This window comes from Eriocheir sinensis, chromosome 33, assembly GCF_024679095.1.
Source record: "Eriocheir sinensis breed Jianghai 21 chromosome 33, ASM2467909v1, whole genome shotgun sequence".
Lineage (NCBI taxonomy): Eukaryota > Metazoa > Arthropoda > Malacostraca > Decapoda > Varunidae > Eriocheir > Eriocheir sinensis.
Window position 1 is genome coordinate 3,311,904 of NC_066541.1, and position 22,034 is coordinate 3,333,937.

The window sequence follows — 22,034 nt, forward strand, 5'->3', positions numbered from 1 at the left end:
GGTGATGGTGGGGATGATGCTGGAGGTGATGGTGGTGAGTGGTGGTGATGGTGGTATTGGTGGTGGTGGTGGTGGTGATGATGGTGGTGATGGTGATGGTGGTGGAGATGCTGGTGTTGGTGGTGTTGATGGTGATGATGCTGGAGGTAGTGGTGGTGATGGTGAAGATGCTGGTGGTGGTGGTGATGATGCTGGAGGTAGTGGTGGTGGTGGTGGTGGTGGTGATGATGCTGGCAATGGTGGTGGTGGTGTTGTCGTCTGCTGCCGCTAGCGGCAAGAGCATCACCACACGTCTGGGGAAGGGAATAAGGAGTGCCAAATAGGGTGTTGGGAATGACCAGTCCTCTCCTCCTCCCCCCCTCCCCCTCCCCCATCGTATACCTCAGCCTCCACGACGGGTTTCCAGGCTGTCTAAATTCCATGAAAATAGACACGATGGAAATTGATACATAAGACGGTGGTTACGAGAGAGAGAGAGAGAGAGAGAGAGAGAGAGAGAGAGACGCGTGCGCACACACACACACACACACACACACACACACACACACACACTATCACTTTTTCTCAGGTTACTAATGGAGATAAAGTGACCAAGTAATCTGTCTCGTCTCAGTTGCTTCCTTCCTGAGAGCCAGGTGTTCACGTAGGCTGTGCGGATGTTGTTGTTGTTATTGTTACTACTACTACTACTACTACTACTACTACTACTACTACTATTAAGGCACATAAGTAACTGAGTGGCTTGCATATGCTGACAAGGCATTTGAAACTTTTGTAAGGATGGTTAGTGTTGTTTGGAATCACAAGAGGATGAGAACAACTTTAATACATTTACAAAGCCACGGATATAGATTTTGGTTTGTGATTTAGAAGAGAACGCGAGATGCTGCATGGCGCTGTAGGGTTGAAGTAACAGTGAAAGAAGATTAGCTACATAATATCGATACCGACAAGGGAATGGAAAAGTGATAGTTATAGTGGACAGAAGAATGACAGAGAAGACATGGATAGTATTAGTAACGGCAATGAGAGACAGAGGGCGTTGTTAGCACAGAAAAGAAGCATGGGTTAGTATTGAGACGGGAGAATGGAGGGAAGATGTTAGTTTTTTTATGATGGCAGGGAAGGGCAGAGGGAGGAAATGGGTCATAATTAGCAAGGACATTGAAAAGACAAAAGTACAGGCAGTGATGGGCAGAGGTCGTTATTAGTACACACAAGGAGTAGGAGTAAGTATTGAAAAGGAGAAAATAAGAGATGATGCGTATATTAATGTTGACAGGAAGGGGCAGAGGGAGGAAATGGGTCATAATTAGCAGGGACAGTGAAGAGACAACAGTACAGGCAGTGATGGGCAGAGGACGTTATTAGTACACACAAGAAGTAGGAGTAAGTATTGAAAAGGAGAAAATAGAGGTGATGCGTATATTAATGTTGACAGGGAAGGGCAGAGGGAGGATACTGAATAGCATCAACAGGTACAGTGAAGGGCAGAAAGTAGTAATATAGTCAGTGAGGGACGGAGGGTGTTGTTAGCACGGAGGAGGAACATAAATTAGTAGATATTGAGGCGTGGAGTGGAGCATTGATGTTGACAGGCAGGGCAGAGGGAGGATATCGTCACCTTCATAAACAAACCGCCTAAGTCATTTAATTTCTACTTTTCAGGAAATTAGAAAAGAATTGTCATTGTCTCATTTGTCTTAAGATTTAGGCAGAAATGAAAAGAACACTCGAACCTTGAATGACGAAGGCAACTATACAAAAATGGGCGTCACAGTATGAAAAATTGATGTAGACAAAAACCTTGAAATCGATGAAAAGTGACTTAGGCAATTATTTTATGAGGGTGACGATATGGGTTAGTGTCAGCAGGGATAGTGAAGAGACAGTATTAGTAGGATTAGGATGAGGGCAGAGGGCGTTGTGTTGAGACGGAAATGGAGAGAAGGTGATAGTATATATATTGACAGGCAGGGCAGAGGGATCGAGGATTTGGGTTAGCGTTAGCGGGGAGAGTGAAGAGACAGTATTAGTAGGATTAGGATGAGGGCAGAGGGCGTTGTATTGAGATGGAAATGGAGAGAAGGTGACTGTATATATATTGACAGGCATGACAGAGTGATCGTGGATTTGGGTCAGCGTTAGTGGGGATAGTGAGGAGTCAGTATAAGTAGGATTAGGATGAGGGCAGAGGGCGTTGTATTGAGATGGAAATGGAGAGAAGGTGACTGTATATATATTGACAGGCATGACAGGGACACTTACGAGTACCTGGTGGTGTTGATGACAGGTGAGACAGGGAGGCAGGTGGATGGACTTTGGGATACCTGGCCGCCAGTCTGACCGGTGGTACAGGTGGACGTGTGAGGTTGCTTCCCACACCACACCACTTCTTCCTTCCCCCCTCACACACCTGCACGCCAGCCACACCACCTTGTCTCTACCCCCACCCCCCACCCCCACCCACACACACCTACACCCTCACACCATCACTTTTCCAATAGATCTAGACAGGCTTGACTTTTTTCTTGATCTTCACTACCCTTTCCCATCAGACTGTCTTCTCACACCATATCACCCCCCCCCCCCACACACACACACACACACACTCACCCCATCACTTAAACGCCAATAGACTCTAGACAAGCTTGACTTTTAGAATCTTCTCAGTCCTTTCCCATCAGACTCCCTAACCATATTTTACCCCCCCCCCCCCACACACACGCACACGCACACGCACACACACACACACACACACACACACACACACACACACACACACACACACACACACACACACACCATCACTTATCCAATTGAATCTAGACAGGCTTGACTTTTTTCCTTCATCCTCACAATCCTCTCCCATACACCACCTAACCACTAACCAGATCTTACCCATCACCACCCCCTTCCTCTCATCCTCCCACACCTTTTTCTCTACACATCTACAACCATCTAGTCCATGCTGTCTTCTCCTGCACTCAGAACACACCCGCAAGCACCCAGGAACTTTCCACACACACACATCCAGGCACACTCGAAATCACACACACTTCCACACACGAGCTAAATTTTATGCTGATCAACTTAATAATGCAAGAGTTCATCAGCTTCTTTACTCTTTCATCCTTATCAATCGTAAACTTTCTAACCGCCTTTCTTATACTCGATTTTCTCCTTCCTGCTCCTTATACTGTTTCAAGATGGCAGTATAAAAATATTTAGAACTTCAGTTGATCTTTTATTTAATTTTCTTCCACGGAGCATCATGTTGTTGTTGCTGTTGTTTCTTGGGTCGGTATTATAAGACACTTTGGCTTCTCACATCAACTATTTCTAAAGGTCAAAGAGGGAATCAATCGGGTTCCAATGAGTGGTTCTTTAGGTTTACGGTACAGAAGAAGGGTCAGACTACCACCAGGGTCATAAAACTACTTCTGGAAATGCCCACAACTCCTTGGAAAGCCTTGTCAAATAGGTGAACTTTGGGGACGAAATGTTGTTGAGTAATACGACCCTTAGTCTCTCCTTTACCATAAAAAAAATATAAACACTGACGTGCATATTAAGCGGATTGATACGACGCAGGATACGCCCCATACACCTGCATAGAGCAATTAGCCTAAGCATCATCCTGCCCCCCCCACACACACCTGTCTGTCCACCTGTATACCACCTCAGGCCAAGACGATTCCCACCTTTGCCTGTACACTCAACAACAGGTGGCGTCAGGTGGTGAAATATTGCACCCCTTGAAGCCCGATCCAGGTCACTGTCGATAGATACTGTTGCGTCAGGAGGAGGAGGAGGAGGATGCGGGTGGTGGGAGAGTAGGGTAAGTGAGAGTAGTGGGTGGATGAGGCGGGGGAGAGGTCAAGGGGTGAGAAGTGGAGAGGGGGGTCGGGGGGAGAGTTGCGTTCATGTTGGGGTGAAGAAGAGAGACTTTTAGGGAAGGGGGTGGTGGCTGTCTGGTGGTAGGGGAGGGGTGAAGGGAGGATGGGGAGGGTATGCAAATTGTGGTGATGGGGAAGGGGTAGTCTGGGGGTGAGGGGAGGAGGCAGTGCTTGTGGTGGAGGTGGGTAATAGGCGAAGCATTGTTAGGAGTGGTGAGGGAGGAGACGGGAAGGGAGAGAGGGAGTAATTGGGAGGCGAGGGGAAAGGAGAGGCAGTGGTGGGGAGGATAGGGAGGCACCATTCTGATATAGGGGTGAAGGGATAAATGAAAAAGGGTGTTTGGGGGAACGGGAAGCCGGTGTTTGGGGGAGGAGGAAGAGATTGTGGAGGGGACCAGGACATGCATGGGAGAGTTACAGCCAGAGGAAGGGGTGAGGGGGGGGTGATAAGAGGCAAATTATGTGGGGTGAAATGGAGAGGCATTATCTGTAGGTGATAAGATAGAATGCGAAAGAATATGGGTGAATAGGAGGGGAAGGAAGAGGAACAGGGGGCAGTGTTAGTTAGGGGAAGGGCGATGGTGGGGAGGGTGTTACGCAGTTCGGGGGTGAAGAGGAGCAGAGTGAGGGAGGTGCAGGATGAGTCAAGAGCGGACGAGGGTGAGGGAGGGAGAGTTGTAGTGTTAGATAAGGGCGAGGGAGGGGAAGTAGTAGTTGTGATAATTGAAGGTGGGAAAGGGTGAGGGAGGGGGAGTTGTAGTGTTAGATAAGGGCGAGGGAGGGGGAGGGAAGGTCACTGGTAGAAGCAGTGTTATAGTTGGGGGTGGGAAAGGGTGAAGGAGGGGTAGTGTTATAGTATGGGGCGGGGATGGTTGAGGGAGGTCACGAGCAATAGTGTTTGTTGGTGGTGGCGAGGGCGGGGGAGTGTTTAGAGTGGGGGTGTAAAACTTTGATCCTATTTACACTTGATAAGGAGACGAGACACTTGAGGCGGAAGAGACTGGGATCATGTGCCTCGCCTTGTTTGTGTAGGTGTAGGCTCTCACACACACACACACACACACACACACACACACACACACACACACACACACACACACCGCTCCGGTAGCTCAGTCGGTTAGAGCTCCGTCCTGCAAGGCTTCACGGCCAAACAGGCGGCGGTTCGAGCACCGCTCCGCCCTGATTCTTTCCGTTGACTAGGAGTGGTTACTGTCTTCCCTTGAGCAAGGGGATGGAGTGTGTGAGATCCTGGCACAGAGATCGACGATAATGAGCACTTGCTCACGTCGTGAGGGTACCTGCTGGCGAAAGCGAGTCCAACTCGTGATCAGGCCGTGGTGAATTACACACACACACACACACACACACACACACACAGAGAGAGAGAGAGAGAGAGAGAGAGAGTTATCACTATTTATAATGACTAACTTTATTTTCGAGATGCATACATACAGATAGACAGAAGGCCAGAGAGAGAGAGAGTTATCACTATTTATAATGACTAACTTTATTTTCGAGATGCATACATACAGACAGACAGAAGGCCAGAGAGAGAGAGAGAGAGAGAGAGAGAGAGAGAGAGAGAGAGAGAGAGAGAGAGAGAGAGAGAGAGATGAGGGGGGGGGGGGGAGAGTTTACGAGGATTTGCTTTAGGCTTGAAGGAAGTAGTAACATGGGGTCACAGTGGTGGTGGTGTGGGGGAGGGGGAGGGAGGGAGCCTAAGGAACTAGCGGGACTTCAGGAGGAGGGGGAGGAGGAAGAGCAGGAGGAGGAGGAGGAGGATCGGACACAGAACAGCCACAACACAAGTGAACCCACGGCAGCCAGTCAGTCAGCCAGGCGAGGTAGTGAGCTCTGCCTTGCCGAGCCTAGCCCTTAGACTCCAAGGCCCTGCGGCGGTCCCCTGACACAACCACAGCCTGACCACAGCACCCTGACGCCGCTGGACAGGCCACACACTTGCCCGTTCCCTGCTGTGGCGTGGCTGTGTCGCGGGAGGGCGTAGCGGTGCAGGGAGGCGTGTCTCTCCCTGCTGGTGGAGTGGGGGCGGCGTGTATCGTGGTGTGGCGGCGTTGGTGGCGGAGAAAGCTGTGTGGCGCCAAGGCCTGAGCGTTGCGCTGGCTGGTGCTGTGCTGTGCTCCCCGCCTGCTGGTTGCTACATCCCGCGCGCACACCTGTCACACACACCTGCCCTTCCCGCCCTCACCTACGCCTCGCCACGCAGCCCACGCACACACCACGCTCTACACAGCCCAAATAGTGCGTAGAGACCTTCATAACACACCTGGAGCTCACCTGAAAAGGCTCGTTAAGGGTCAAGCGTAGTGCCACCTGTGAGTGAGTGCAGGTGCAGTGTCCCTCTCTCCCTCCCCGTGCGGCACCGGGTCCAGGGCGTGGGTGGCACCGTGGCACCACTCACAGGCGGAGGGCTCTGCGGGGAGGCCCTCAGGCTGTACGTGAGTCGCCGCCATGACGCGAAGGGACTACAAGAAGGTAAAGAGGTGATGGGGATCTGACGAAAGGGTGAGGGTGGTGATAGTGGCGAGGTTCCATGATGATGTATTGGTGATGGTGATGATAGGTAGTTTTGCATCATGATAGTGCATTGGGGACAGTGAGATTGCCTTGTTGGCGTTTTCATTGTGGTAGTGCATTGGTGATAGTGATCCTGTGTTGGTGGTGGTAATAGTTGATAGTGACATGTTTTTGCGTCATGAAGTGCATTGGTGATTGTGATACTGCGTTGGTGGTACTGACAGTTGATAGTGATGTGGTTTTGTGTCGTGATAGTGATACGGTGTTGGTGATATTTATGTTGCGTTTTTTTGTGTGGGGGGGGAGAGTGTTCGTAATTATGGTGATGATATGAATGATAGTGCATTGGTAATAAAAGTAATGATGTGGTGATGATAGTGTGCTTAAAGATCCTATGTGTTGGAAAGGTATTGGTGATGGTGATGGTGGTGGCAAGCGTGTTCAAAGGGTTTTAGGAGTTTGTCATAGCGAAATGGTGATACGGTGTTGGTGTTGCTGGTGTTATAGGAACGTACAAGTGTTCGAGAGTGGTACAGTGGTGTTGGGAGTGGATGCGTGAGGGTTATAATGTTCGTGGTATTTTAAATGTAACGGGTCATGGTGTCGGTAGTGGTGTTAAGGTGGTGATTATATAGCGGTGTTAGAAGTGTTAGTGAGTGTAACGGTGGTGGTGGTGGTGGTGTACAGGGGTAATGTGGCGTTGTTAGAAGTGTTATTAATGGTGGTGTTAGTACTGGTGTAGCCTACGTAACGGTTCGTGGTATTGGTGGTATTATAGGTAGTGTTCAGGAGTGGTGCAGCGGTGTTAGGGGTGTTAGTGATGGTGTACGTAACGGGTCGTGGTGGTGTTATTGGTGTAGGTGTTCAGGGGTGGTGTAGCGGTGGTAGGAGTGTTTTTAATGGTGCACGTAACGGGTCGTGGTGGTGTTATAGGTGTAGGTGTTCAGGGGTGGTGTAGCGGTGGTAGGAGTGTTTTTAATGGTGTACGTAACGGGTCGTGGTGATGAAGGTGTCAGAGGGATGTTGTTGCACCTCTTTATACACCAAACGTGACTGTTCGGGAAAGTTCGGCATTTGCTCATCCATCCGTATTACTACTACTACTACTACTACTACTACTACTACTACTACTACTACTACTACTACTACTACTACTACTATTATATTATTACATTCACTTATTATTATTCCTATACTATATATATATATATATATATATATATATATATATATATATATATATATATATATATATATATATATATATATATATATATATATATACTATACGTGACCAGCATGATTATGGTTTAGATGCCTCGGATAGACGAAGAAGACTTGCATCTCTTTGTCCTCCCCGACTCTTGAATCTTCGGTTATGGCACGAGTATGTTTTGTTTTCTGGGAACACGTGTGCCGTTATTTGCTAATGTTGTGTTTGGAGATAGTACAAGTCATCTGAAGTGACACTAGATGTGGTATGAAGGAAGTGGTTGAAAAAACAGGGAGGAAATGGATGATCTAGCTGCTGGGACTTCAATAAAGCTAATAAAAAATACCTAAAAAAATAGAAATATAATCAGATATGTATAGTTGTAGAAGTGTCGTTGAAATGTTATAGGTCATTAGGAGGAGGAAGCAGCAGAAGAAAGGCAGTGTATGTTTACTTACTTAAACAGATTCCTACTCCAATTTCCGAAGGTCACGTGCCATTGTTCTCTTAAGTTAACGTAATCACATGTTATGGTCACGGTAATATTTGATACGGTCGCGAAAATATCTGTATCAAGGGCACGTGAGTCATTGCCAGACGTGACTCGTGCTAACCGCATTCAGATCACGCCCTTGTGTTCTACGGCTTCGCGACTGTTTAAGGAAGTTACATGGATGAGTGTTTGCCATGAATGGGGTGAAGACTTACCGGTGAAAGGAGGAAACAAAACCACATGGAGGGACGGGGGGGGGGGGTGAAGTCATTTATCGTGCTGTGAAGGAAACGAACACTAATCTTCGTTTTATCAACATCCGTACATTAACCACATAAAGGGGAAAGTGTAATCATTTATCGTGCTGTGAAGGAAACGAATACTAATCTTCGTTTCATCAACATTCGACCATCAGCCACATAAAGGAGTGGGGGGTATCCATATATCGTGCTGTGAAGGAAACGAACGCTACTTCAACCACTACTCTTTGCCACTACTTCATTGCATTTGCTGGGTCATGACCGTATAACCCAAGAAATCCAATGCTGCTTCACTGACACAATATCACAGGAATATAAGGAAACTCCAAGAGACCAGTCTATTTTTAGTACATTAGCGGCGTCATGACCATGTAACCTATACTTTACTAACAACATCCAGCACAGGGATAGATATAAGGAGACTACAAGAGGCCAGTTTGTTTACAGTTGGCAGCTCCGGAGAACATATTCACCATCTGCCTCCATCCATATATTAAGGCATGTAACTTCCATCCATGCTCTACATACTTAAATAAGAGTAAAAGAAGAGAGGGCTGGGTGGGCTGAAAGTGGTGTTCATTATAGGATAGTTGTTTGTACTGAGTAGGGGATGAAGACGGGTGAAAAGTAAAGTGTGCTATAAGAAATTAACTGATTGTATATGTAGTTGTATTAGAGAGAGAGAGAGAGAGAGAGAGAGAGCGTCCCACAGCCCTTTTGTGACAAACAATGTCTTAAGTGGTGAGAATTTACTTTAAGTGGTGAGGGAGGGAACCACACACACACACACACCGTGCAGTGTACAGGGCGATAAAGGAAAGGAAACGAGGGGGAGAGAGAGATAGGTAGAGGGAGAGAGTGGGAAAGAGAGATAGGTTGTTCCCTCCCTCTCCACTGAGAGAGAGAGAGAGAGAGAGAGAGAGAGAGAGAGAGAGAGAGAGAGAGAGAGAGAGAGAGAATAATGGACAGTGCAAACAAACTGACAAGACACACAAACACGTGGGATATTCACTATTGGGTGTCAGCAGTGAGTGAATCAGGAAGAGAAGGTACGTTGTCCTTTAGTTTTTTCAGTGTGTGTCTTAGACAACTAAACCTCAGAGAGCACAACAGTTAGCGCAGGGTAAAGCATCATGAAGTTAGGCATCTTCTACTTGCAGGAAAATGTGCTGCTCACTTGAAGGATGCTGTATCAAATGTGCTTATAATTAAGATACTAGGATAGCACTTCAGCATCCAAGGCCTCATCTTAAAATGTGTCATTAAATTTTTGGTGTCACATCTACAACCAGCACAGTACTTGAAATTTTTTTTTTACATTTTTGTGCCTTTAAGCTGCTTCCTTTACTATAAACAGAAGTAATGATGCCACTGTGTTTTGTACTGTATGATGGATTGATGAGAGACCTTAATGAACTCTGTGATAGCAATGCATCTCTAAGAGGCACCTTCCTCTGCACCCACAGTCTGTCAGCGAGAAGGGGGATGCGGCTCGTGGCTCCACCACCTCCCTAGGCTCGGCACTCAGCAGCCGGGCAGCATCAAGGTCTTCCTCGGTGGGTCCAGAGAATGGCGACATTGACTACAAGAAGGTGAGACCACACTAGAAAATGCCTTTGGTTTCAGGGTCATGCATTGTTCATTCAGATAAGTGAACACTTCATGTAGGAGTGTTACATCTCTCCCTCCAGAGGATCTGTAGTACTTATAAGTTAAACAGTCTTGAAATACAAGTAACAAAGTTGAGTTTTCATATTTCTTACATCATTAGCAAACTGTTTAATTCTTACCTGCGTAATGGTGGTTGTCCTGACTACTGAAGGTTGTGACATTGCTTTTGTCCACAGCTGTATGAGGAGCAGCTGGCAGAGACACACAGGGTAAATGAAAGGCTCAGATTAACAGAAAACGAGCTGAGGCAATCCAGGGAAAGCATTGATCTCAACACAAAGAAGGTGAGTCTTGTGAGGTCAACTTCAGCCCTCATTTTCTATCCTACAAGAGGTTACCAGTGTCTAGTTCTTTTGTCTGTCCTACCTAACATGATATTTATGATTGTCTCAGCACAAAGAAGTTGTGTTTTGTGCTGCCTGTGGCTCTCATTTTCTCTCTTACAGGATAATACCACTGTGACTATCTCTGTGTCTTCTTACCTAACCTTGGTCTTTATGATCCCCCAACACAAAGAACACAGCTCGTACATTGCCTCCCTCAGTCCTTATTTTCTATTTTGCAAAAGGTTACCACAACGTCTAGCTTGTCTCCCCTTATATAACTTTATTGTTTGTTTGTCTCTTGCTTTGTTACTAGATTGTATCTCATTTTGTCTCCTGCAACCTTTGTTTTGTGTTCTATAAGAGCTCACCATAGTGTCTAGCACATGTTTGTTCTTGCCTAACTTTACATTTTTCATGTTTTCTCCTGCTTTGTCACTTTTTTATTTTTTATTAACATCTCAAGTATCTCCACCTGTTTTTTTATATGCCTTTCCATTAATAGGTTTGTCTCTGTCTACCCATTTATTTTGTCATTTATGAGTTTTCCTTTACACCTGTGTCCCTGTTTAACTATCCACCTTTGTCTCCTCCTGCTCTCAGTATTTGTCTTGGTCTTAGCTTTCACTATTTAAAAAAAAAATTGTCTCGACCCATATATTGCAAACGTTATTGGATTGTTTTTATTTCTTGGTGTCTGCTTAACCTTCCACTCTTTGTGTTGTCCTGATGGCTGGCCTCATCTTACAGTTCAACACCCGCCTGGCGATAGCAGAGTCAGAGAAGAGGGAGAAGAGGTCCCTGGAACGCAAGCTGTCCGAGATGGAGGAGGAACTCAAGGTGGGTAACCTCATCCTTCATACTTACTCCTGAAACACACACACACACACACACACGCACACACACACACACACACACACAATGGCCTGCATTAGCGGATAACTCAAAGGTGCAAACAGATGCACACACACAGGCACTGGCACAGACATAGACGCATACATGCACACACATATATGCACACACATACGTACACATACATACATGCACACACATACATGCGCACACATACATGTGCACGCACACACACACACACACACACACACACACACACACACACACACACACACACCACTCCGGTAGCTCAATCGGTTAGAGCGCCACGCTGCAAGGCTTCATGGCCAAACAGGCGGCTGTTCGAGCCCCACTCAGGCCGGATTTTTTCCGTTGACTAGGAGTAGTTACTGTCCCCCCTTGAGCAAGGGGGATGGGGTGTGTGGTGTGTGAGGTCCTGGCAGTATCCAGAGATCGACAATGATGAGCACTTGCTCACGTTGTGAGGGTACCTGCTGGCGAAAGCGATTCCGACTCGTGATCGGGCCGTGGTGAATTACACACACACACACACACACACACACACACACACACACACACACACACACACACACACACACACACACTCCAATAGCTCATTCGGTTAAAGCTCTGGTCTGCCAATCTTCGCAGCATGGCAGGCAGAGGTTCGAGCCCTGCTCAGGCCAGGATTTTTCTGCTGACTAGGAGTGGTTACTGACCCCACTTGAGCAAGGGGGATGAGGGGTGTGGTGTGTGAGATCCTGGCAGTACCCAGAGATCAACAATAATGAGCTTCCTCTTGTCGGTAGGGTACTTGCTGGTGATTGTGAGTCCAACTCATGATCAGGCCGCAGTGAAAAAAAACCACACACACACACACACACACACACACACACTGATTTCTATAAAAATGTTATCTATTTATTACTCACAGAAGTTTTGGTCTCTTCCCTGGTACATGCACCCCCTCACTGTGGCAAATAACATTCGTATGACTTTTTTTTCTCGAGTGGAATCAATTAACTTCCAACTATGTAAAATCATTAGTTGGACTTGGTCACAAGTGAGGAGCAGACCAGTCTTATAATATGTTTTAAGATAGCACACCAACTTATTTTGTGTGCGTGTATACAGATGAAACCTTTACACGGCCCATTTTGTGAATATTATCCAGAAATACATATGAATGGATTGTGAATAGCAGGGAAATAATCAGCAAATGATCCCAGCAATGGCTACTCCTTGGTGTTAAGACAGTGTTGGTGTCTGAATCACTGTGGAAGTAAATGGGTTGAGGCAGTATTTTCATCTTTATTATTCATGTGATAATGCTGATTTGTGCTCTGTGTTGGTATTTGTACTGGTCAGCAATTTGAGACATTTTAGCTTTTTCACATTCATTACCAGTTCTAATTATCTATCTCCAACACCCTCTCCTCTCATGGAAACTTATCCTTAGGGGGTGGCCATGGCAGAAACATCTCTAATTTATCATTTGGTCACTCCTCAGCACATTCAATCCCTTGCGTGCCAACTTACTCTCCAATACTAGTCCACTCTATTGACTTATTTCACCCGTGGACTCCTCGATCCTGATAACTTTCTGCCCCAGTCCTGCTCTCATACATGCCTCACAAAGCCATTCTCATTCATTCTTATCACATGATCAAACCATCTCAGTGGGACCATATTTCACCCATTCAACCTCTACACAACCACAACCCACACATTTTTATACCCATGCCAAAGCTCGTAGAGATCTTCATTACTTTCTCCATCCCATCTTGATACACCACATGCACCTCTTATATAGAAGCTTATTTCCACCTTGGATATTTATGGTTGCTGCACTACATTCCCAGTCCCTATTTCTGATGCATATGACAGAGTTGGGAGGATAGTGCTATTTCATACCCTTCTTTACCCACATCCTCCCACTTCTTCATCTCATAGCTCTCCCCATTGCACCTATTACCTACCTGCCCCTCACTGCTCTCTCCCTCCCTGTTCCCATACTTATATGAAAGCTTCCCTAAGTAATATTCAAATTGTCACTTTCTCCATCTTCTCTTCCCCCAACTTTGTCTTACTCTCTACCTTAACTCCATATGGTATTGCAAAATCAGTGGTCTGCTCTGTGCCCTGTTACCATTACCTTACCCCTGTCTACATTTTCTTTCAATTTTCTTCTTTTACACATTGTCAAACTCATCACCATTCATCTGCACCATCCTTTCATTTTCTGCTTACAATACTGTATCGTCTGCTACCAAGAACTACTTTGTACCTCTCACCTTTGTCTTTACACCGAAATCTCCTCCTCTAGCTTTTATTTCTTTCAACAACCTTCCATGTAAATATTGAACAGACATCACACACCCCTTGTCTCACATTCACATTTATCACCAAAACTCTCACTCAGCTCCCCATTCACTCACACAGACACACACATCCCTTTATGAAGTTCTGATCCCTTCAAGAAGGTGCCCTCAGGACATCCCATAAACCCTTTCAGTCAACCCTGTTATGAGATTTTGCCAACTCCATGAAAACAGCAAACAGATTCCTACCTTTCTCTATGTACTTTTCAACTATCATATTCAGTGCAAAGTTCTGGTCCACTTATTCCCTCCCTTTTCTTAAACCCCTTTGCTCATCACTATTTTAATCAATTTTCGGCGTCCTCTCATGTAAGACCCTTCCACACGCCTTTCCTGGTACACTGAATAAACTTATTCCCCCATAGTTTATACATGCATTCCTACTCAATTTTCCCTTGCATGTAGCACAATGATAAGTTTTATCGTCTTCCAGCACCTCACTATGCATCCACACTGAATTTCGTATCCATAACATTCACTCCACATCTACATCCTCATATATCAGCATTTCTACTTACATACTGTTAATACTGTTATGTCAGGAGCCATTCCTACTTTTAACCTCTTGATTGGCTCCTCTATCTCACCCCTGTCCACCTCCCCTTGTTGATATGGTTGCCCTACTCCCATACTGGTCACTTCTGCTCTCTCTTCCACATTTATTCATTACTAATTCATAATGTCTCTTCCATGCCTCCTTTATTTCCCCATTTGTCTTCCTTCATTACCTCTAATATTTATCAAATGTCACTCTTTCCTTTTGCAATTCTTCTTTTAATTCTGAACCTTTTTTCAATTTTTGCATCTAATACATCTTGCTTCAACTTATTTTTCACAGCTATATAATCTATCAAGCTCCTCTCCTTCTCTCTTGCACATATATACCTGTAAATCACCTTTTGCTGGAAGATGTGTCACTGGACACATCTTCCACAAGCTATTGCCCATTCTCATTTATTCCAGCAAGATCTCGCTTTCCAACCACACCGCCAATCCACACACACTCACCTTTTGCATTCATATCCGATGACACAAATGTTCTTCATTCATTCCCATTACTTTTCAAACACTGCCTTAAATCCTCCCAAAATTTTCCATCTCTATCTTACCTTTTCTTTCCCCATTTAGTCACCAACACATACTTCATGATGCCTGTCCTACCCATCATCAACATTACCTTTAAATCATCTCCATCCAGTCCTCTTCATACTCTCAGAAAGACTAGTATTGCACACCTTCCTTCCCTCATCCCTTTTCAGTTCCTGCCCATACCACTCCTGCTAAGCTCTGCCACTATCCCTTTTCATCAGCACTTTCATAATACTGTTCAACACTTTCAGGTGTTTCATCAATACCTAAAATGTTTACCTGAACAATTTCATAGTTAACCAGCTGCAAGCTTCATTTTATTTGAATACATTGTTTTTTATTGGCTGTCCTAGTTACAAGAGTTGTAGCTCTTTTCTTTTGATTAGCATCTGAGCCACGCACTCTGTAGGCGGCTGGTGCTCCCCACTAGCCAAGACAATGCGTCTCCCTCACAGGCTATGCCGGCTTCAGTCTAGACGCAGCCATTGTGTTTGTAGGGATTGAGCTTAATTTGGTTCATGTGTCAGCAACAGCAGGCAGAAACCATATACTTTTAATACCAGGCTCTTTAGAGTATTAAGCATAAGGTATATTTTTCTCACATTTTTCAGTGAGTGTCAATCCAAAGCTTTTCCAAAAGTATCTTTTTTTCCCTTTATTTTCCTGTAACTAGATGACTCATGCTGCTAACAATGCTGAATGTGAGCCATGGCTTCTGCATGAAAGGTGAAGCATTTATTAAGTATCAAAATATATTATGCTTATGTTTTCAGAATGCTTGAAAAAAATAACCTTTCAGCATCAGTTAAAGAAAGAGCATGAAAGACAGGAACTACTAATGTTCAGATTAACCATGAACTTGAGTCTTGTTCCAACTTTTAGTCTGAACTGAAACTTCCTTTCTTACAGCAATTGCAAAAACTTAAGGCTGAAAATGAGAAATTGAAGGCTGAAAACAGAGCCTTGACTCGCGTGGTGTCCAAATTGACCAATTCAGCTACGTCAGGCATGGGTAGCTTGGCCACCCTGAGCAAATAGGTAAACAAGGGTAGCTGTGGTCACTGTGACGCTAGTGTGACCTCGTGTGTGTGGCGCCACCAGCATGACCACACTGCCTGCGCATGTGTGCTGCCCGGCCTTGGACTGTCACTGTGTTCAGAGTGGCAGCGTTACAGGCTTAGTGTGCAGGGTATTGTGTTGCTTATCATGACACTCGCTTGTCTGTCACATTGCTGTCAAACACTTACCTTCACCTTGTGTGGCTGCCTAACACTTGGCTGTCCATTCTCCCAACTACCATTTGCCCAAAGTTATTAAATGTTTTATTGTTGAGTTAGGCAAAACTACATTTGAAGAGCACAGCTTATGAGCTGAAGGCTGCTTTTAGTGTTTACTACAGTAACTAAAGAGAAACTTACTTAAGCAGTGAAAATAGACTGCAGTTCAATATTTACCAAGAAAGTCAGGTGTATGGTAGTTGTGTGGAGGGGGCTGCTTTGTGTCTGGTAATCAGGAGGTGAATGAGTGGGTTTTGGTGGCTTGTGCAGGTGATTGCCAGTGGCTGATTCACACTACATCCATCCACTGTAGCTTCGTGATTAAATGATTTTAATATAATTGTCAAGAATTATGATTAAATATCTAATGTCGGTGTTTACTTAACTCAGTATATGAGAGATGAATTTCTCATATATTCCTATTAAATGGACGCTCAATAACTGTTCTGTCAGTGTTTATAGTGCAAATTTATTACATCATATGAATCCTAGTTATCATCTTTCTTTCCTTACTCTTACATTTCTTGTTTTGTGATTCTTGTTTGCAGCATGGAATTTTCTTGATTGAATCTAGTTATACTAGCTCATGCATGCAGGTCCATAGACTATTTGTTTTGTTTTACTTTGGGGTGACTAGCAATTACTACAGCCACTACTACTACTACTGTTTCTGTTACTTCTGCTACTGTCTTTGAAGTGTTGCCCTAACTTTTCACAGCTGCTACCTCTTGGTGTTAGTGTTTCTTTGTGAGTTATCCCTTTACCATGAGAACTCCCTGATTTCATGAACAGCTGCCAGATATAATCCCACAGCTCAGTATGTCAGTCACAGTAGGAGTAGCAAGGGAAGGTGACTCCATATCCTTCAGCACAGTAGATGCCAACTCCCAGTACTCTTTCCTAGATCTCCCAAGGGTGACACATATTACTACAAATGGACAATAGTTTGCTTTAATATAATGTATCCTTTTTTTCAGTTAATGGAACAGCTGAAGCAGGAGAATCAGCGATTGAAGGATGAGAATGGGGCCCTGATTCGTGTCATCAGTAAGCTCTCCAAATAGAACCACCTCCAGCCTCTGATGTCCTGTGTCCACAGTCAGCAGTCCTGCCCTGGGTTGGACTGTCTGTCACCCAGTCATTCAATAACCCAGGGAGTTATCCTGGGCTGCCCACAAAGCTGGGCTAGTCTTGCAAGCCAAGTAGGAGATGTATAAACTGTTGAGACATTGTGTTAGCTGTTATTTGCAGCTTGCTCACTACCCTGAGCATGCATGCTAGGGTCTCATTGCAGTTCCCATTCTTAGCCACACAGCAGTGACCAAGGCGGCTTGAGTGTTGGTGTCGGTGTGCTTGCAACTAGAATCAGGTAACCACATTGTTTCTCCCCAATAGCACTGCTTTTCAAGTACTTAAGCAAGACAGCAGAGCACCTGATATGCTGCTTGACCCTCCTCTCAAAATATTTATTGGTGAAATCATTGTTCAGAGTTAAGTAAAGAGCCTCACCAGCTGCTGGCACTGCTGGTGGAGAAGCCCGGCCAGGGCAGGGCGCCCCCCACCGGGCCTGGGGGATGCTGGCTCATGCAAGGAAGAGGTGTGTGGTAGTCTTCCTCAGAGCCAGTGTTCGGGATTCCACTTGAGACATTGAGAATGCCACCCAAAGTCTATTTCCTGTGTGTAAGCCTCAGAAATGTGAATGAAGGTCCACACTTGGGGTTGCGTCGCAGCAGTGCCGAGTGTCAGGGCACCGCACAGCTTGGTGCGCCAGTGTTGGGAGTGAGGTAGTGGCCCTGATGCACCTGGCCATCAGATCCCATCTTAAACCTCAGCCAGGAAAACAGTAAAGTTATCGAAATGTATTTGTGTGTTCTGCCCCAGTTGTCTAAGCTTCGCATTATCCATATATTTCTCATATCCTTTTGCCTTTGTGCAGTTATTACTATTCTACCATTGAAAGAAAACCACGTAGTTGCTGCTGATTGGCTTAGTGTAAAAATTATATGTCCAAGCCTGAAGTGTCTGTGGCTGAGATCAGTTGTGCTTCTGTTTTGTGTGTGTCATCCAGTATTTGCACTGTGCAGTCCAGCACTGGCAGTGTGTAGGAGTGGCTGTACTCAGTAGAGCAGCAGCAGGAGTGTAATCACTTGTTGAATTGCAGGTGTACATAAGAGTAGGACTTGTTGTTGTCAGTAGGTGTAGGTGTTGTTGGCCTGCGTCTGTGTTGTGTTGACCTGCTCACACCACCATGACAGGGTTGTCACAGTTTTTTCAGTACTGGAACATTGGTTTGCTTTGGGTACTTAAATTATTTGTTGCCATAAATTATTATTGTAATATGATGCAAAGTTTTATCTTGCATTATTTAAAAGTTAAATATTGTGCATCATCTTTATTCTAGTAATTCTGAGAAGTGGAATGTTGCATTCACTCAGTCACTAAATTTTATAACTACAGTACGGTCAGTCCTGAAGTGAAACAGATTTCTTTAATATGAAATATTTTTGTCACTCATATATTGTATGTTTATAGAAGCAGTGTTTTGTTCCTAATGTGCAAACGAGCAAAACCTTCAAACTCACCATTACTTACAATGAAATCCTAAAACAATTTGCTGTCTCTCCCTTAGATCTAAGTGTGACATTCAGACTTTAGTTAATTTTCAATGTTTTCTTCATATATTGTTCATATATTATTAAGTGACTTTCCTGTGAGCAAGAGAGTTACATGCATTTAGTCGTATAGAACAAATAGTAACGAGAGGTGGAAGTGATTTCATGTGTCAAATCCTATTAATCTTAAGCTTTAAAAGTGAGGAAGTGTACCTCACGTGTCATCATTGGAGAGGAACTATGGTGCTGAGGTCTTGATCTGTACGTAATGTTAAACTCCTGCCGAGGGGATGACAAGGCCTGCTCAAGCGGTGTTTTTCTCTGCCCCCACAACACCAGAGCAATCTTTTGTGCCTTAGCTGGTCACGCCCTCACTGCCACCTTGCATGGGGCCGTGGGAGGCGCTGTGCTGTGAACCCTCACTCCAATGGCCCAATATTAAACAGCAGCAGCATTCTGTCATCTTGGGCTGGATTGTTATTCAGTACTGTGAAGTGAGATCTGTCACTCCCTGCCACAGGAGTCACAGTCTTTTGAGTTGATAGTGAGTGTGTATTGTAATGTTACATGAATAGATTGGCTTATTGTGGACCCAAATTATAACATATCCTTTAGCTATGTATGTACTGTAAATTCCCGACACCTAACATTTTGGAGGCTTTTATAAGACATAACATCTTCAGATCAAAATGTATGATTCTTTATGTATATAAATTACATATCACTTTAATCAAAGGACTTCCTACAGCAAGAGATGACCAATAAATGCTCTCAGCACAACATATTTTTACATTAATATTAAATAAAATATTGTTTCTTTGAGTATGTTGCATTTCAATCATTATTTTTAGATATGACAGACTGGAAGTGTGACTTGGGCTAGATATGCATATCAATTATTCTCTGAGAGGATGGGATGATTTGTACAACTGCCAGCTTGGGCATCAGGATGTACATTCTGGCCCCATGAAGCTGTCCATTTGAGTGAGGGTTTGCTGCCACGTTATTTATTGTCAAACATCTTCCTGTCAGTTGAGCATAGTGATCTCGTGGCCCTTGAACAGCTGAGCGTGGAGTTGGTGTGATGCTTACCAGTTGACTGTGACTGCCCATTGAGATTTTGTGCCTTTGTTATCATGAATTGAGGATGAGCTGGTGTAACTCTGTAAAGACCTGCCTTTGTATGCGCTGTTGTAATTTAGAAAGTGTAAAATATGTAGCTTGCTGTATAAAATTGCCTTAATTTTTTTCTTCTGTGTAAAGGAAAATCTGTAAACTGACATGAAGGTTGGCTAAGAAGAAATATTCAACTTTCATCCAAGTTTGTATCCCTTGTGGCTTGCTCCAGGCACCGCCAAGCTCTACTCAGGCTCGGGGGCGTCCTGGGGCAGACAGTCGAGGGAGGTTTTGTAGTGGAGCCTAGTCAAACAGATTACCTTTGTCAGCTTCATGTGTATTAGACTCAAAAGAATTTGCTTTGGTTCCATAAAACGTACATAATTTCTTTTTTTGTTTAAATATATGATAAAGAGTATTGTCTATAATTTTTTTTCTTAGTTAGGACATCTTTGTGACAGTGCAGAAATTATATCAAGTGCCTTTTTCTTGTTAATTGCTGTCATTGAAGGTACAGTGATTCACACTGTTTGGTAATCACTGTTGCTGGATTGCCATGAGAAATTTGTAAGATGATCACCTTGCATTGGTCTTGCCACATTGTCTGTAATTACCTGCAATAGATGGTAGTCACTTTTTTTCTGAAATCTTACATAATTATAGCAAATATTTAAGAAATAAAGATATTTTATAGTTATGGTATGCTTTTCATTATCAACCTGCATCACCAACACGGGCAAGGAATGGCTGCAGGGGGGATGGGGCCAGTTTGATCTAGGAAGACTTGAGATACAAGCGACTAAGCGTCTGAAGGACGTATATGCTAGAAAAATAGTGTCACCTTGAATGGTAAGTTGTTGGGTGGTTGAATATTTATCTATATAAAAGCCATATGGGAACAGGAAAATTTAGCCATTGGAAAAAAATGTGTGAACTAGACTGGTGAATGGTTGGGATGTCTAATTAGCCATTATATACATAACTATGAAATTAGGAAGTGGCTCCATTCTCTCACAGTAAAGTTCATCCATATGAGCTGAAACGTAGCCAAAATGAGAGCGGCGGTGAGTTTAATGCCGCGCAATACGAGGAACGACAATGAAATGGAATACAACCATCTCCATTCATAGTTTACTTAATAAGTCACGTTTTTAAGCTAGGTGTTTAGTAGGAATGGAAAGAAAGGACAAACCAAGGAGATATATAGGGAACACTATCCTAACGAGTTAGCTAACTGGGAAAAAAAGACCATAATGAGTACATACTTGGTACTTGATAATAAATTTGCTTTACATACATGATGAGGGCGAAACATATTGGGATATAGGCATTCTACAAAACGGCACAGGATTTTCGCGACAATAATCTCGAAAATACCGGAGTAGGTCTAATCAATATTGCTGCCGAGGCTGGACACGACTTCGGGACGCCTCGTATACTACCGCTGCTGAGGCTCTCTGGGTACTTACTTGGGTCCACTGGGATCGATGGGTACACTCATGTATTTATATAAATCAAGAAACGTAAGTGCCATGGTGACAGAAAAGAAACGTTGGGAAAACAGTAAGATAAATCCCAGCTACATGAACGGGTTGGGATGCCCATTGTGCCCTTCATGGTGTTCTACTGATATTAAGCGGACTCAAACATAAACATCACCCTGTAACCAGCTGCAAACTAGCCTAGAACGTACAGGAAGAGGTATAAATTGCCGAATATTTGCAAAACTGGAAAAGCAAGCAGCTATGGCCGTGACCCATTGATCGTGCGCCAGGCAGCGGGCGGCCTCAGCGTCGATCCTGCTCTCGTACAGTAAGGACATTTTCCGGTATATTTCCCAAGAGCGCCCGTTCCCTCGACATATTTCCCATAATTATGACAGGGGTTTGATTTTAAGGCCGAGCACCACACCCTGGCCCGAGGTGAGTAGAGGAGGTGCCCTGGCGAGGCGGGAGTGTGTATATTGGCGGTGGCCGTGACGTCACCAGCGGACAGGCGGCAAAATGGCGGGTGAGGGACGTGTGGTGTTGGGCCCCGAGCCATACCCTGCTATACCGCGCCAGCCCAAACACTTTTCTCGGCCTTATGACTGCACGATTGTTCTCTGTGTGTTGCAGATACGTTTGCGAAGTACCACTGTAATTACTGCGAGGAGGATGTCAACGGACTGAGGGTGCGTTGTCTGGAGTGCGACGACTTCGATCTCTGTTTACAGGTGAGGGCGTCACGTGACCTCCCCCCCCCCTCCCTGACCTCCCCCAGCCTGCCAGGGACGCGGGAGGCTGGGGCTGTATTACTATTATATTTCTC

At 44.7% G+C, this 22,034-nt stretch overlaps 2 protein-coding genes across 21 annotated transcripts in view; both read left to right on the forward strand.

Annotated features, from left to right (window-relative positions):
• LOC127006556 (protein phosphatase 1 regulatory subunit 12B-like) overlaps positions 1-20,422 on the forward strand; it is a 162,392-nt gene extending 141,970 nt beyond the window's left edge. For 13 of the 14 annotated variants that reach the window (XM_050876533.1, XM_050876539.1, XM_050876540.1 and 10 more), the window contains 5 exons: positions 9,870-9,995; positions 10,251-10,358; positions 11,148-11,237; positions 15,629-15,757; positions 16,974-20,422. In XM_050876533.1, the coding sequence (XP_050732490.1) occupies positions 9,870-9,995; positions 10,251-10,358; positions 11,148-11,237; positions 15,629-15,757 (453 nt within the window). In that variant the 3' untranslated portion in view covers positions 16,974-20,422. The remainder of the gene's footprint in view (positions 1-9,869; positions 9,996-10,250; positions 10,359-11,147; positions 11,238-15,628; positions 15,758-16,973) is intronic. The other variant, XM_050876538.1, reaches the window with a different exon arrangement.
• Positions 20,423-21,348: 926 nt separating this feature from the next.
• Positions 21,349-22,034, forward strand: part of LOC127006558 (transcriptional adapter 2-beta-like) — a 36,852-nt gene continuing 36,166 nt past the window's right edge. For 5 of the 7 annotated variants that reach the window (XR_007759630.1, XR_007759632.1, XM_050876554.1 and 2 more), the window contains exons 1-2: positions 21,669-21,734; positions 21,842-21,939. Coding sequence is in view for 3 of the 7 variants with exons in the window: in XM_050876554.1 (XP_050732511.1) it covers positions 21,728-21,734; positions 21,842-21,939 (105 nt within the window). In the remaining 4 variants the exon portion in view is untranslated. Of the gene's footprint in view, positions 21,647-21,667; positions 21,735-21,841; positions 21,940-22,034 lie in introns of those variants that run through there. The other 2 variants (XM_050876553.1, XR_007759631.1) reach the window with 2 other exon arrangements.